General features: G+C 37.1%; 2 protein-coding genes across 3 annotated transcripts in view; both read left to right on the forward strand.

The window, feature by feature from the left end:
* MORC1 (MORC family CW-type zinc finger 1) overlaps positions 1–8,758 on the forward strand; it is a 161,077-nt gene extending 152,319 nt beyond the window's left edge. Inside the window, exons 27-28 of the mRNA XM_028844635.2 lie at positions 3,366–3,560; positions 7,886–8,758. Coding sequence (XP_028700468.2) covers positions 3,366–3,560; positions 7,886–8,023 — 333 coding nt within the window. The 3' untranslated portion in view covers positions 8,024–8,758. The remainder of the gene's footprint in view (positions 1–3,365; positions 3,561–7,885) is intronic.
* Positions 8,759–13,138: 4,380 nt separating this feature from the next.
* GUCA1C (guanylate cyclase activator 1C) overlaps positions 13,139–16,258 on the forward strand; it is a 48,022-nt gene continuing 44,902 nt past the window's right edge. The window contains exon 1 of one of the 2 annotated variants that reach the window (XM_001102050.5): positions 13,139–13,459. In XM_001102050.5, coding sequence (XP_001102050.2) covers positions 13,256–13,459 — 204 coding nt within the window. In that variant the 5' untranslated portion in view covers positions 13,139–13,255. The remainder of the gene's footprint in view (positions 13,460–16,258) is intronic. The other variant, XM_028844636.2, reaches the window with a different exon arrangement.

Below are 16,258 nucleotides of genomic sequence, written 5' to 3' on the forward strand. Positions count from 1 at the left end.
ACATAAGTCACAGGCTTCCTTGGTCACAACTGTGGTTTTCATAACTACTATTGTAGTAGTAGCTGATTCATAATGGCATTGGTGGTCCTGCATCACCTGACTCAAACCGTCATCTTTTATTCTTTCCTCAGAAGCCGTCTGTTCCAGCTAAAATGAGTGCCCCAGAGTTGTTCCAACTTACTTACACTGGTCTACCTCTGAGCCTTTCCCTTCCTGATATTCCCCAAAATACTCCTATCCACTCTCCCAATACACAGTCGGCCTCTTGAAATCCTTCCCCATTGAGCTTGGTCAATATTATCTTTTAGGTGAAGACTCTCAGTTTCTCCATGAGAAATTAATCTTGACCTCTCTGTGTTCTGGGAGAAAGTTAAAACTTTGTTTAGCATTATTAACATTTCTACCTTATAATAGTTTATTATATTTCATTTTCTCCTCAGTTAGATGATAGAATCCTTGAAGTCAATAATCCTGTCATCAAACTCTGTATTCTAGCAGCAATCAACCAGTGCCTTTGAATGCATCTGGATCTTCATAGTTACATGTTGAATCAAAGTCGATTGTTTCTGCTTTAGTACCTGCCAACATAAACACTTAAATGAATATTCCTGTTTGTATGCTACAAAATCTATAGATGTTGTAGGCCTTCCTTACTTTGCACAACTCGTTAGGATTTTGGAGCTGCGAAACTGCTAGAGCTCCTGCTCTTTGAATTCAAGGCAGAAAATTAAAATCTCAGTTAAATATCCTTTCTTTCAAATACTAATTCCATTCTGAATTAATGTAGTTCGGAAAGAATTTGGTTTGTGATCTGCAGATACCTCTACAAGAGTGGGTTTAACCAGCAGAACTAAGCCTCTCATCTTGCTACAATTATTTTCTCACCTTAATTAAAATGTTAACACAAAAAAAAGCTAATACAACTAGATGTCCTTTTACACGGAGCTTGAAAAGTTGTCAAAATCGTTACCTTTCATAGAAACTTCCTGGAGAGGTTAGCAGAACCTGGAGAGAAAGGCAGGAGAGTAAACCAAAAAGCTGGCCTGTAGTATTTGACAAAAACATAGTTTACTGGTTACTAAAAGGTAAACTTGCAGAGACTGAATGACTTTGTAGTGTACTATATAAACATTCGTGGTCTCATCTCGTATTAATAGTGTTGAGGCTTTTTGTTTTTGCTTTTTTCTTTTAATTTCAAAATAATTATAGATTCATAGGAAGTTGCAAAAATAATACAGAGAGGTCCTGTGTACTCATCGCCCGGTTTCCTCCAGTACATAATTATGCATAATTCTGGTACGATATCAAAACGAGGAAATTGAATTTGGTAAAATGTGTGTGTATAGTTCTATGTCATTTCATCATACATGGAAGTTTGTATAACCATTACCGAAATGAGGATGCAGAATTCTCATTACCATAAGTATCTCCCTTATGCTACCTTTTTATAGTCATATCCACTCAGCCCTTCCACAATCAACTCTAACTCCTGGCATCCAATAATCTGTTCTCCATCTCTATCACTTTGTCTTTTCAGGAATGCTGTAGAAATGGAATCATATGTATGTGTCATTTGACAATTGCCTTTATTCAGCATCACTTCAGGTCCATTTAAGTGTGTCAATAGCAGGTTCCTTTTTATGGCTGATTTGAGCAATACTGTTGTTTTTTCAAATAATATTTCCATAATGTTTGCCATTTTTGATATTTCTTTGATTTGTTTTGGTTTATTTTACTGTGGCTTTTATTTTTATGAAAAAAGTGTTTTCTGACTATTATTCAGCATGGCAAAAGCTATAACATTCTAGAGTTCTGAAAACTGTAAGTGGCTAGTGACATGTGAACTGTATGTAACGCTGTTCTCCTTATTCCAGCTGAGTTGGATTATTCCTCCTCCTCCACCTTCAGGCAGTAGATGTCTCTCCCTGGCTTTGCCTGCAGCCTCTATAGGAAGCATCTATGAAGCTTCCTGGTGGAGGTGATGGATGCCTTAGTTTTAAGGCATCAACTTGTAGGTTGAATTAAAGATGTTCAAAAGTGGATTCCGTTCCAGGATCTTTAAATGTAGCCTGGGTTTCAAGGAGGATTTACCCATATGTTTGAAATTCCCTTGCTGTGAGTGCTGCATTATCTGCTGTCCTGAATCCCTGCTATTTAGTGCCTTACTTGTGGGCACAAGGTCCTTATTTTCCATAGGATTTATTTGCACACTTGTATTATCTCATGCTATAGACTAGAGAGTTCTTGAGGGCAAAGACTGTACCTTATATATCTCCACATCATCTATAATCAAATGCAGTGCTTTCGAGTTAGGAACTAGTTAGTGAATATTTATTAAACAGAATTTCCTATATGTAGGGATTTTCGCTTGCTTGTTTAAAGGATTTTGTAGAAAAAGGCGAAATTTGTGAGGTCAGTGAATGCTAAAGGAGATGATGTGGACGTCAGAGAAGGGTCTGCACACAGTCAATGTAGTGGAGGGTCTGAAGAGGGAAAGGTAGGCCCCAAAGACAAATGAGGCTACCTCACCACTTTCTTGGCAACCCAGTCATATTAGAACACATAAATCTCCTTATTACATAAACATCCAAATGCTTATCAAAGTGGAATTTGCCCTGTATCTCTTTTCTCAGAATATCACTTGGCCTTCTAGAAATGTTTATACAAGCAATTAATGTCATTCTGAAACCGAAGCATTTGGCGTCTCCATTACCTCTTTCTACTTCATGAGTGCCTCAGGCACAGCATGAAATTTTGGAACACAACCAAGATTCTTCAATTAATGAGGGTCATATATATAACTGCCTGTACTTTTTGTATCATGGTAAGGAACCCAAAGAGAGTGAGAACAGGAATTCCTCTTTCTGTAGTTTCTGTGCTTTCTAGATGCTACAGCCTTGCCTCAGAAGTAACACTACATCATCTGCCAGACAGCCCCAGGTGGTGGGCCATTCTGTCATTGCCTGTGAATTACTGGTGCTGCGGAGAGGGAGTCACAGGCACCTGCTCATTTTGTGCCTTAAATAATCTGGTGATCACCATTGGGAGAACAGATTCAACTTTTACAAGGTTTCTTCTTCATTCCAGAGCAGAGGTCTCCAAGCTCACTGTCATGTGTCTCTTTCCTCCTCATAATTACAATTACTGAAATATTATACATTTTTCTCTTCTTAGTCTTCCGTCAGAGTGTATGTAAGTTCCTTAAGGGTAGCAACATTTCCTAAATTTAGACCACCTGTAGTACTTACCTACAAAGTTGACACTTGGTGCATGTAGGCAGAGTTGGAATATGAAATTGTCTAGTGATACTAGGGGGAAAGTAATATTTTAAAAACATGCTAAAACTGTTTTTAAAACATTCCCAGATACAGAATACTTACATGGTCCAATATGAAAAAAAAATAAAGAGGAAATTGCAGTCCATTATCTATGATTCAAATACAAGAGGAATACATAATGAAATCTCTGTGGGGCAATGTGAAAATAAAAGAAAAATCTCTGAGGATAAGTTGAAGAATCTTCGTATAAAACTGGCACTATTGTTGCAGAAACTTCAACTGGTGAGTGAAAAAATTGTATTTGAGCAGTAGGAGTAGACTCTCCGGAACGAGAACTCAGCTAACTTCTCTTAACATTGTCATTCACTTACTGACCTGGACAAGTCACTTAAGTCAGCCCTTTGTCTCCACATAAGGATTTCAAAATCCTAAATAAATGAATTGTGAAAGCATATATTAGAACATTTAGAAACTTTGTGTTCTTTCGTATCTTTTGTTTGTTTGTTTGTTTGTTTTGTTTTGTTTTGTTTTGTTTTGAGATGGAGTCTCGCTCTGTTGCCAGGCTGGAGTGCAGTGGCGCGATCTCGGCTCACTGCAACCTCCGCCTCCTGGGTTCAAGTGATTCCTCCTGCCTCAGTCTTCCAAGTAACTGGAACTACAGGCGCACGTTCTTTTGTATCTTAATTCAGAATCTTTGCTTGTGCTGTTGGTATAGCATGATCACCTTTGGTGTCCCCTTAATAACATGTGACCAGTAGGTAATTTTTTCAGTTTTTTCAGACAGAGAAATATTTTACTTTACTTTTATTTTAATGCATAAATAAAAATAAACCCTCTTAATCTTAGAGGACAGTTTGGGAGAAGTCAGGAAACATCATGTAAGTATGGATTACTGTCAGTTTTGTTTGTGTGTTTTAATGTATAAAGAATTGAGTTATGTGATAGGTTGAACTAATGAGGAAGAGCCCGTCTTCTATAACACATGGAAATGCTGCATACAATACAACAAAACTGAAAATACATGTAGTCAAGATTGAAAGTCTTCCTGTGGATTCTAGAAATAAATTGAGAAATCCAAGCCAGAACAGTGAGCCTGGGGAGCCTGTGGCATTTTGTCCTCAAATATAGGCCCTGAGTGCTGGAACAGGGGACAGAGACTTCATGGGCCACGGAAGGTGAGGGGACAGGAACTGAGACCCTTATGGAGGATTGGCTAGAGGATTGGATTGCCTTGCCCTTGAAAGGGCTGGGGAGAGACAAGGAAACTCGCCATACATACATCTGTATAACGTGTGAAGAACATGGACCTTGAAGCCAAACTGCCTGGGTCTCAGTCCTGGTTGTAAACATTTAAAAGTGGGAGTCCTTTCCCACTTCAAAAAAATAAATCTTTTAATTCATCTGAAATTTATATTAAGTACAAGACAAAATGCAGAAAAGCTTTTTTTGTTGTTGTTTTTTGCTTAAGTGTATTGCCAAAAGAAAAGTCCCTCTCCCCTTTGATGGTCTAGGCAACAGTTAAAATGTTATGTTATTAAAATTTAAAAGGATGTTTAATACTAATTTTTATATAAAGGTAATTGTATGTGTGCTTCTATCAACCATAGCGCTTCAGCCAATTTGTCTAGTTTATTTATTGCTATGAGAGTAGGATTTCAGTAGAGCTCCTTTTGGTTCTTGTGGCTGTGAAGGATGCCAAATGTTTTCACGTGTTGAAAGTCTGGTATGGAGCCTAGCACATGGTAGTGTTTCAGTGACGATTATTGTTTCATTTAACAAGTAAACTAGAAAGACCAAAGAAATTCTGTATCCTAGAGATTGAATACCACTTCCTGACTATTAAACAGGTTTATAAAATAATTGACTTTCATAATAGCAAATCCACATTTGGCTAAGAAAACTGAAAGAATAATCATTTACTACTCCTCTGCCAAACCTCTAGGTTCTTAAGCAGCAGCCAGAGTAACCATACTAATTTAATTTACTGTATTCACAAAGTTTGGTAGGCGGGTGAAGGGCTTCAGCCAGCAGAGTATGAAACTCTTTTGCCTAGTCTCAGTGGAGAGGCACTTAAAGTGCTCCTGCCCAAATGTATTACTCTCATCCCCCGACATGAAAGTTCTATTTCACAGTCTCTGATTGCCAGAGCCACTGCAGTAGAGTACAGCAGAGAATCGAGATGAGGGACCCAGAGCAGATAGAGGTGGGGCAGGCACGTGAAGAAGCCGAGCATGGAAATAATGTAGCATGCTGGAAGAAGTTTAGTCCACCAGGCAGAGGATAATAGCCAAAAGATCAGATTATATCTAACAGGACGAGAAGTGCTTTGTGTCAGGGTCACAAGGCATTCTTCAGGGTCAGCGAATATTTGGAAGTCAAGGTAAATATCAGCATCATTGTAATCCATCTGTAGGAACAGTATCCCAGTCAAAAGCTGGAACTCAGTACAATTCAGCCTTGTTAGAGCAAATCTGTGGTAGAGGGAGTAAAGCTGAAGCACATTTTATGGAACCAGAGAAGAGATGCAGAGGCAAGGTTAATGGTGCTAGACACTTAGTGCTGGGATTGCTTCTGAAAGGCCCTTCCTAAAAAATCCTCTTATCTATCTGCTCAGTTGGAGAGTTAGTTGATCCCATAGTTGGGCCCAAGGGAATGAGATTTAGATCAGTCAGCCAAGAGGGAACATTCAAGGGGAGCTCAAACAGTTTGTGGAAAAATGGGATTAAAAGTTAAAAGTAAAAATGTAAACTTTATTTTTCAACATAATCTCCATCAAGGTCAAGACACTTACGTAAACAATGGCAGCAGCCTTTCAGTCCATCTCTAAAGATCTAAGAGTTCTTGGAATTTAACCATGTCAATGCCATCTTTTTTACATTATTAAAGAAAAATGGATGCCCTTTACAGATTTTTTAAAAGATTTTTTAAAAAGAAGTCAGAAGGAGTCAGATCAGGACGATAAGGTATGCCTAATGATTTCCCGTCAAAACTCTCACAAAATTGCCCTTGTTTGATGAGAGGAATAAGCAGGAACATTGTCAGGGTGGAAGAGGACTCTGATGAAGCTTTCCCAGGCGTTTTTCTATGAAAGCTTTGGCTAACTTGCTCAAAACACCATTATAATAAGCTGGTGTTATTGTTCTTTGGCCCTCAAGAAGGTCAACAAGCAAAATGCCCTGAGTATCCCAAAAAACTGTTGTCATGACCTTTGCTCTTGACCGACCACTGTTGTTTTGACTGGACCTCTTCCACCTCTAGGTAGCCATTGCTTTGTCTTCAGGATCATACTTGCAAAGCCACATTTCATCTCCTGTTACAGTTTTTTGAAGAAATCCTTCAGGATCATGATCCCATTTGTCTACAATTTCTATTGAAAGCTTTGCTCTTGTCTGCAGCTGATCTAGGCACAGTGGTTTTGGCACCCATTGGGTGGAAAGTTTGCTCAAGTTTAATTTTTCAGTCAGAATTGTGTTAGCTGAACTACTTGAGATGTCTGTGGTGTTGGCGATTGTTTCTGCTATTAATTATCATCCGTCTTCTCCAGTTAGAGCATGAACAAGATTAGCTTTTTCATTGCAAAGGGATGTGAACAGTCTGACACTGCCAGCTTCCTCTTCAACATCATCTCATCCATTCTCAAGTTATCCGTTTATAAACTGCTGATTTCTCTGTTTTTAAAAATTACTTGCCATAGTCCTATAGCCCCCTGAGTCTAATCTCATCCTTCTGTTATAGGCTCTCTGTTGGGGACATTGTCCCCATAAACTTTTCGTAAAGCATGAATGATTTTACCATTCTTCCACCCAAGTTTCACCATATATTTGATCTTTGTTCTTGCTTCAATTGCAGCAGAATCCATGTTGGTCTGATAGTGGCTTCTTTCAAACTGGTTATCTTATCCCTTTAGTGCCTCAAACTACATTCTGGTCAAATATGTCATAACAACTTAGTGTGAGTTTATTTTTGTTCAAAAATTTTGAAATCTGTGCCTATGTAGTTTTTTCATAATATGCATTTTCCATGAACTTTTTGAAGACCCCCCCTCACACGTCTAACTGTTCATTGGATCAAGAAGCCCAGGAAAGGAGAGCATGAAATCACCTCAATAGGGAGCTGAGTAAAAGAGAGAAAGGGAGGATAAAGAGGAGGAGACAGACCAGGGTAGTAAGCCAAGAACTGAGGGAAAAGACACTGCAATGGAAATAGAAGAAACAGAGAAGACAGAATTTGGCTACTTGTCTATTTTTTGCCTATAAGGCTAAAGATTCATTAATTTTAAAAATAGGAGATGACAGCCTATAACAGAGAAGGATGAGATTAGACTGAGGAGGCTTTAGGAATATAGCAAGTAATTTTTTAAAAAGAGAAAAAACAGTTGTACTAACTTCCACTAAAGAATAAAAAAATGAACCAAGTTTCTAACCACTTGTTAGCATAAAATGACATTAAATGAGAAAACATTTTGAAAGGTTAAAAGCATGATTCAAATGTAAGGTGGCTTTTGTTGCAGCAGGAGTCATAGGGAAGACTGTTAGGAAGCTGCCCAAATTACAGGAATAAGCTCTACAGCTTCTTTCCCTGGTGTGACTGTTGCTTCTCTTTTCCAGGGTGGTCCAGAAGGTGACCTGGAGCAGATTGACACTTATTTAGAAGCTTTGCTTAAAGAAGATAATCGCCTCCTCCAGAACAATTTAAATAAAGTGACTATAGATACAAGACATAGACTCCCTTTAGAAAAAAAATGAAAAGATTCCTGAAAATTAAGTCAGAGAAGGTATTCCCTTTTAAAAAATGCTGATAAGAAAGTTGAAAGATTCTTTTAAAAATTTTTCTTTTTTGTTGTTACTGTAAAGTCTATTCTGTTTAACAATAAGAAATAAGAAATAATTTTTTTCGAATAAGAAAATTGTACACTCTAGAAATGGAGACCGATTTACAATTTATATATCCCCTAATCCTATTGTCTAAATCTTCCTTTTCTTTCAGAAATATTAATAATATTTAGAGTTCTCTAATTTTCTTGTGAGCTACTGAAAAAAATGAAAATGTCACTCAAGCTTAAATTTTGTTATTCCTTAAAATATTGTTATTGTAATTTTGTTATTCCTTAAAAAAATTTAAAAGCAGATGTTTTCAAAATCAATATGCAAAGGACTACAGACTCACCTCCTCTTGAAGATGTTGAAAAAGAAAGACTTTATACCCTTTCTCCACTATAGCCAACACTCAGTAAAGCAGAAAGTACAAATCCTCTCAAAACTGAGATATAGCTTATATAATTTTATTATTTTGTCACAGTAAAATAATAAATCTCCTAAGCATAATATGTATATATATTACACATAGGTAAAAATTGTTGTTTCACATTTATATATACATAAATAAGCATGTTTTTACACTTTTCTTGATAAGTGGTTGGGTTTTTTTTGTTCAGAAATGTCTGAAACTTTAGACAAAAACAATAAAACATTTAATATTCATTTGTGAAACTGTATAATTTTAATTTATGATATGAACATAGCAAAAGCCTGGAACATGGAAATGGAATATGGTAAACTCTTTATTTCATTTTTGCCTTTAGCCACTTAAATACTCTTCTCAAGAGGCATGTTTTTACCAGTTACTTGTAAATCTATCCGCAATCAATTATCTGTAAAACCATATATATCATGATATAGCTATAGATATGGATGTAATAGCATCCAAAAGATGGGGCTGCTGCTTTTTCCACTCAATATACCTTCAAGATCATTCCATATTGAGACCAATACATGTAATAATACATATATATCGAGAGATAATGAGATAACCTCTCATTATCTTCAGCTGCTCCTTATTATTTCATTCAATGGAAATACTAAATCTGTTTAACCATTTCCTTATCAATGCATGTTTAGGTTTTTATTGTTCGTTTGGATTTACATATGCACAACAGTGAATATCCTTATAAATTTGTTCATTTCACACAGGTACAATTATGTCTGTCAAATGTCTCAGCAAACGAATTTCTGGATCAAAGGGTATATGCATTTTATTATGAATAGATATTGCCTAATAGCACTTTGAAAAAATTGTGTTAGTCTACGCTCCTACAGCAACGTATGAGTTCCTGTTTCCTCTCACCTTCACCTACCTGGTGGATTACCAGACTTTCTTATCTTGCTGATCAAACAGGTGAAAAGTGGTATATCCTTGTAGTTTGAACATACATTTCTTATACTTTGAGTGTGATTGAGCATCTTTTCGTATGTTTAAAAGTCATTCAGATTTTTAAATTTGGACTTTGTCAATTTTTCTACTTGGTGGTGGGTATTTTTCTTATTGATTTGTAAGAACTATCTTCACAGTAGGGATATTATCTTTTTTATGTGATATATATTACAGATATTTTCTAACAAACTTTTAAGTTTTGTTTTTATGGTGTTTTGGGTCATCTGGGATTTTTTAAAAGATTATGATTGAATTTCCTTTTGTTTATGGCTTCTATGGTCATATTTAGAGAGGACTGTCCCATGCTAAAATTATAAAATAATTTTGCTTTGTTTTCTTATAGTGATTTATATTGTTAAACCTATGATTCATCTAAAATTTATTTTGGAGTGAGAAGTAAGTTAGAAATCCTTTGTGTGTGTGTGTGTGTGTGTGTGTGTGTGTGCATCTCCACATAGCCATAGCTTTGTACCAGAATTATTCATTGATAATCAGTTATTTCCTATGTCTTACCATACCTTACTGCATATTAAATTCTTATTTGTAATTAAGCCTAGTTAAAAAAAGAATCTATTTATTTTTCATTGAGTGCTTCATCTTTTCTCATGCCAGATTCATGTTGTTTTTGGTAGGGCTACTTAATAATTTTATTTTTCAAAATTTTTTGTGTATTTTTTTATGCTTGATTCTCAGAATTACATTTTGTAGCCACCACTACCCCTCAAATTCTATTTATATTTTTTAGATGGGGGTTTGTGGTGATAATACAGATTAATATGGAGAGAACTGATATGTTTTTAATATTAAGTCTTTCTACCCAAGACCAAGATATGCCTTTGCATATCCTCAAGTCTCCATTGGAACCCTATACTACCATTTTAAAATTTTCTTCAAATACATCTTGCACATTCCTAGTTATATTTATTGCAGTTAGATTTATTTTTTAGCCTATCATAAATGGAGGCTTTTTCCCATTATCTTATGACTGGCTAATGTTCTATACAGCAAGACTCCTGATTTTTGGACTTCAATACTGTATTCAATATTAGAATTCTTATTTTACAAATAACCTTAAAGTTTTTTTCTGCATCAGCAAATGATCATTATGCAGGTTTTCTTTTTGTTTCTTTTTTCTTTTTCTTTTTCTTTTTTTTTTTTTTGAGACAGAGTTTCACTCCTGTTGCCCAGATTGGAGTACAATGGCACGATCTCCGCTCACTGCAACCTCCGTCTCCCGGGTTCAAGCGATTCTCCTGCCTCAGCCTCCTGAGTAGCTGGGATTACAGGTGCCACACCACCATGCCTGACTAATTGTGTATTTTTAGTAGAGACTGGGTTTTGCCATGTTGGTCAGGCTGGTATCGAACTCCCAACCTCAGGTGATCCACCTACCTCGGCCTCCCAAAGTGCAGGGATTACAGGCGTGAGCCACTGTACTTGGCCAATTTTCTTTAAAGTACATTTATATGAAGAAACAGTTTCTGGATCTCAGGTCCTTATATTCTTGATCCATCCAAAGTTTTCCTTCCTCAAAGGATTTTCTTGCCTCCTTGAAAACTTTTACTACCTTCCTCTGCCATCGTCTGTACCATTTTTTCTTTAATTTAAAAATTAGTGATTAATAAATGTTAATGGTGATAAGAAGTCAGTGCCTCTGAGCATCCTCTGGCAGACATTTAGAAAGAATCTTAAAGGGGACTTCCCCAAAGAATGCTTTTTGAAAATTCTAGCAGGATATTTCTCTCATTCCAAGCTGAATAATCTCAAGGCTGAGTCCTCACTGTCTCCCCTTTGTCCTTTTTGCTGTCTAAAAAAGAATATCATTCACTCTAATGGTTTCAGGTAATTCTTTCAAATTGGTATGATAAGTTTCACATTCTATGACCTTATTTTCACCTTTTTTTTTTTTTTTTTTAGACAGAGTCTCACTGTCACCCAGGCTGGAGTGCAATGGCACAATCTCAGCTCACTTGCATCCTCTGCCTCCAGGGTTCAAATGATTCTCTTGCCTCAGTCTCCTGAGTAGCTGGGATTACAGGCATGCGCCACCATGCCCGGCTAATTTTTGTATTTTTAGTAGAAATGGGATTTCACCAGGTTGCCCAAGCTGGTCTTGAACTCCTGACCTCCAGGGATCCACCTACCTTGGCCTCCCAAAGTGCTGAGATCACAGGCATGAGCCACTGTGCCCAGCCCTATTATTTAATTGTGACATCAAAATGTCCCATTGAGAGTCTACATTGATATGTTTGAAACAAAATTAACCATATTCACCATAACCACCACCACTTCTGGTCAACGCAATTCATTTAGGCCCCGATGGCTCCTTCTTAGGAATCAAGGATTTTATAATAAACAGGTAGTCAGGACTAAGGAATAGGGACAAAGACAGAAACCAGATGTATGAACTGGGCCAAAATGGAAATAAAAGAAAGAATTGAGTGAGGTTAGAAAAGGAGAACTGTAGACCAGGCACTGTGACTCACACCTGTAATTCCAGCACTTTGGGAGGTCAAGGTGGATCACAAGGTCAGAAGATTGAGATCATCCTAGCTAACACGGTGAAACCCCATCTCTACTAAAAATACAAAAAATTAGCCTGGCATGGTGGCGGGCGCCTGTAGTCCCAGCTACTCAGGAGGCTGAGGAAGGAGAATGGCATGAACCTGGGAGGCGGAGCTTGCAGTGACCTGAGATCGCGCCACTGTACTCCAGCCTGAGCGACACAGCAAGACTCCATCTCAAAAAAACCAACAACAACAACAACAACAAAAAAAAAACACAAAAAAACAAGGAACTATAATTCAGGAGTAACAGAATTATATTCCACCTGGGGTTATCTGGTTCTAAGTATGGTTGGTAGCAAAATGGGTTGAGGACCACACAAAGCATTCATTTCCACTAATGGACCTTGGATACAGTTCTTAGGTCCATTGACCCTGTTCTTAAATTCATTGGCAAATGGGGCTTGGTTAGGACAAGATTAGCCAGATTAGAAAACTGGAGTGAGATAAAGCTCGCAGGCCAATGGCATGTGTAGATACTTGAGAGACCAGAAAAAGGTAAGAACAGAGGGTAGGGGAGAGAAGGGAAGACCAACACCAGAAGACACAGCCCAATATGTTCCTTTATCTGACTGCTACATCTGAAGTTCTTCTGACTACTATTTGATTCTCTCTACCTATTTTTCTCTCTTATACATAGACTTCTTTTTAATAATACTCAATGTATGATTTTTTCATGTAAAAATGTTATCTAAATTTATCTTCACAATACTCAGGTATGAAAAGGCAGATACTTTTATTCCTATTTCACAGATGAGGAAACAGACAAGAATGTGAGTAATGTTTCAATGTAGTTAATAAGTGGTAGAACAAAGCATAGAATCTAGGCTCCCTGATTGCACCTCAAAGTTCCTGCCATTAGACCCACTGTACCACTCCATAATATAGGCAAAATTGATGGCTAACAATATAACAAGGGTCACCCTCTCTAAAATATTGCCTCTTCCCTTCCCAAAAAACTAGGTCTCTGCATGACTGTAAGCATGTTAGTTACCAACTGCCAAGTGACCTTGGTTTTAAAACTGGGCAGATGAGTTAATCTCACTGGCTTTCTATTCTTATTTAGCTTGTTGCTGTAAGAGGTTTAGAGTAGCTTTCTGAGGGCATATGTTAGCCTTCAGTTTTAGTGAGGAGTAAGGGACTAAATCCAGTGAAAACTTACGTGAAAACAACCTGAGGAAAAGCTGTAGACTGTGAGTCAAGATGGGGAATGGCAAATCTATAGCTGGTGATCAGAGAGCAGTTCCTACACAAGGGACCTATGTGTGGTACAGAACATTTATGACGGAATATCCATCCGGCCTGCAAACGCTACATGAATTTAAGACGCTTTTGGGTCTGCAAGGTCTGAATCAGAAGGCCAATAAACATGTTGATCAAGTTTATAATACCTTTGACACGAACAAGGTAAGGTCTTTTACTTTTCATTTCATTGGAAAATGCTACGGTTCTGCGCTCTTTCCTTTTTTTCCCTATAAGATAGCCTTAAGTAAAATGTGTGCATCCCACTGAATAGAGAGTTCTTCAGACAACTCACAGCTTGTAGGTAAGTGAGTCATTAAACACTTTTAGTACTGACGGCATGAAAATAATTGAGAACTAGCCTCTCCCACCCTAGGAAGTGTTCTGCATGTAGGGGGTTATTTTAAAGCCAAATTAAATCTCGGCATGGAACTCTAATGCTATCATTTAAATAAATCTAATAAGTACAGATTGATTTACAAAGACTGTTTTCGAAGTATTTAATGCATTGGTGACATTTTATAGAAAAGCGAATTACAGGACTCTGCTTTTAAAAGTGATTGCATCTAGATTGGCAGATATAATCAATACAAATTAGCCAACATGTTGTCTGTACTCAAATCAAAAGTTAGAATGCTTCATATTACTTTTTTCCCCATAGTTGACCAATTTAGTTTGAGGAAAATGGAAACTTAACAGTTTTAAATTCAGACAAATTTTTGTTTCTAAAGATGGTTACTCAACTATTGTCTTGAATTTACTCATTTCTGAGGAGCCGTAGTGCATTTAATTTCATTTCTTGAAAAAATAGAGAAAAGAAAAGAAGATATGGAATTGAAAAAAAAAAAAAAAAAAGAGAGAGAGACAAAAAAGCAACAACCTGAAATATCAGGCTCAGGTTCTGCCTGCTTTTACTTGTTTATTTTGGTTATTTTACTGTGGATTTGTATATTTCAAAATGTGTAGATGTTGATTCGAATAAAAAGGAACAGAGAAAATACTAATAGAAAAGAAATGACTTTAGAAGGCCATCCAATTGATAATAGAAGAGAAAGAAGGGGAAGTAAATTGGATAAAATTTTTAAAAAACTGGTTGTTCCATAGGATGTTTAGAATTTAGCACAATCCTTTAAACCAAGAAGCAGGTGACTTAAAAGGAGATATCAGGCAGGAACTTGGGAAAATTAAACCTGTGCAAAATTAACAGCTATTTTAATCCTTGTAGCAATGTCAGGAACAGATTTCTTTAGGACATTATGGTATGGTCTTTTGTGCTTTGTTACCAAACATAGTTAAGCACTGCCTGTTTAGTATGACAGTGCTTTCCTCCTCATAAATTTTACTTAGTGTCGATGCAAGCAAAAGGCAATCTTCAAGGAGCTGACAAATCAATGGGAAAATGTGGCAGATTCCGCTTTTGTTGTTAATCCTGAAATGTGTTCCGGATACTATAAGCATGCTGCCATGTTGTCTTTATTTGCCTCTGCCTGTGTATGTGTCTCTCAGCTCTCAATCTCACTTCTCTCTTTCTTTCGCTCTGTCATTCTCTGTGCTTCACTCTTTGTATGGCTGCTATAAGCAGCCCAATATCAAGATGAAAGTCTGTTGCTCTAGACAGCAGCTTCTTAGGCTCTGAGTACTCCTGAGAGGTTAGAAAATGAGCTATCATAGAGTTTTACTCCAAAGGCATTGATGTCATATCCCATGTCAGCAGTTTGGTTGCCAGCCCAGTATTTGTGAACATTGTACATGTCAGGGGTTCACATGCAAGAACAGGAACATGCGGAAAGGAGTGCTGGGTGGAAGCAAGGATCTGCTGCCAGATGAAGCAAACTGGCAAGGAAGCAGGGGCAATGTCCAGACAGGTGTGTGTGTCCTCAGTGTGAGAGCCCGCTCAGTGTCCACCACAGGAATGGCGCGACCCATCCTGGGAGCTTAATTTAGATGGCTTGGAAGTTCTGCTGCTATTCCTCAAAGACATTTTATGTTTGCTTAGGAAGGAAGTGAGCCGAAGCAGTAATGACAAATGCCACAAAAGGTGTGGGGAATCTCAACATAAAATCAGGTGGTAAAATGACAAGAGTAAGGATTGTTCATTATCAAGTGATACTAAGAAATGATGTGCCATTATGCACAGAAAAAGTCATATATTAGATGAATTGATAAAACTAGCATCTGTCCAGAACTCCCAAAGATTTACTGTTTCTATGCAACTTCTCTGCAGTTTTCTTTTTTTCTTTGTGATTTTATAAGTTTGACTTTATTTTTAAAATTTTATTTTTAAAATGAATTTTGTGTATGTCTAAGGTATACAACATGATGTTATGGGATACATATGCATAGGAAAAAATGTTACTGTACTGAAGCAAATTAACATATCCATCATCTCACAGAGTTGCCCATTTTTTTTTTGGTCTTTGTGGCAAGAGCAGTAAAATCTACTCATTTAGCATGAGTTGCATATAAGTACAATTTTGTTACTGTAGTCCTCGTGGTGTGTAATGAATCTCCAGACTTGTTCCTCCTACATATCTGCTACTTTTATCCTCTGACCTACATCTCCCCATTTCCTCTTCTCCCACCCCACTCCTCGTAACCACTCTATTTGATTTTTTTTAGATTCCACATGTAAATGAGATCATGCAATATTTTTCTTTTTCTTTTATGTGCTATAGATGGAAATTATTTAAAAATGCATGTCATACTTTTCTACCTCCTCAAAGTGCTGGTAAAGCACTTTCTTGATATATCAGGGTCATTATTATGAACAGCAGTTGTTACATTCTGTGTAATACCGTGGGACACCCATTCCCATTGAAGTTTCTGGAGCTGTTTCCTAATGTTAAAAACCCTGAAAATTTGTGCTTTTATCATTGTGTTTGCTTTTTCTTGTTGTTCTGTCTTTTCTCCTCCTGTCAAACTAACATTTCACAGCTTTCTTATTGTTATAATATTCATGAGCTT

The sequence above is a fragment of the Macaca mulatta genome, chromosome 2, assembly GCF_049350105.2.
Source record: "Macaca mulatta isolate MMU2019108-1 chromosome 2, T2T-MMU8v2.0, whole genome shotgun sequence".
Taxonomy (NCBI): Eukaryota; Metazoa; Chordata; class Mammalia; order Primates; family Cercopithecidae; genus Macaca; species Macaca mulatta.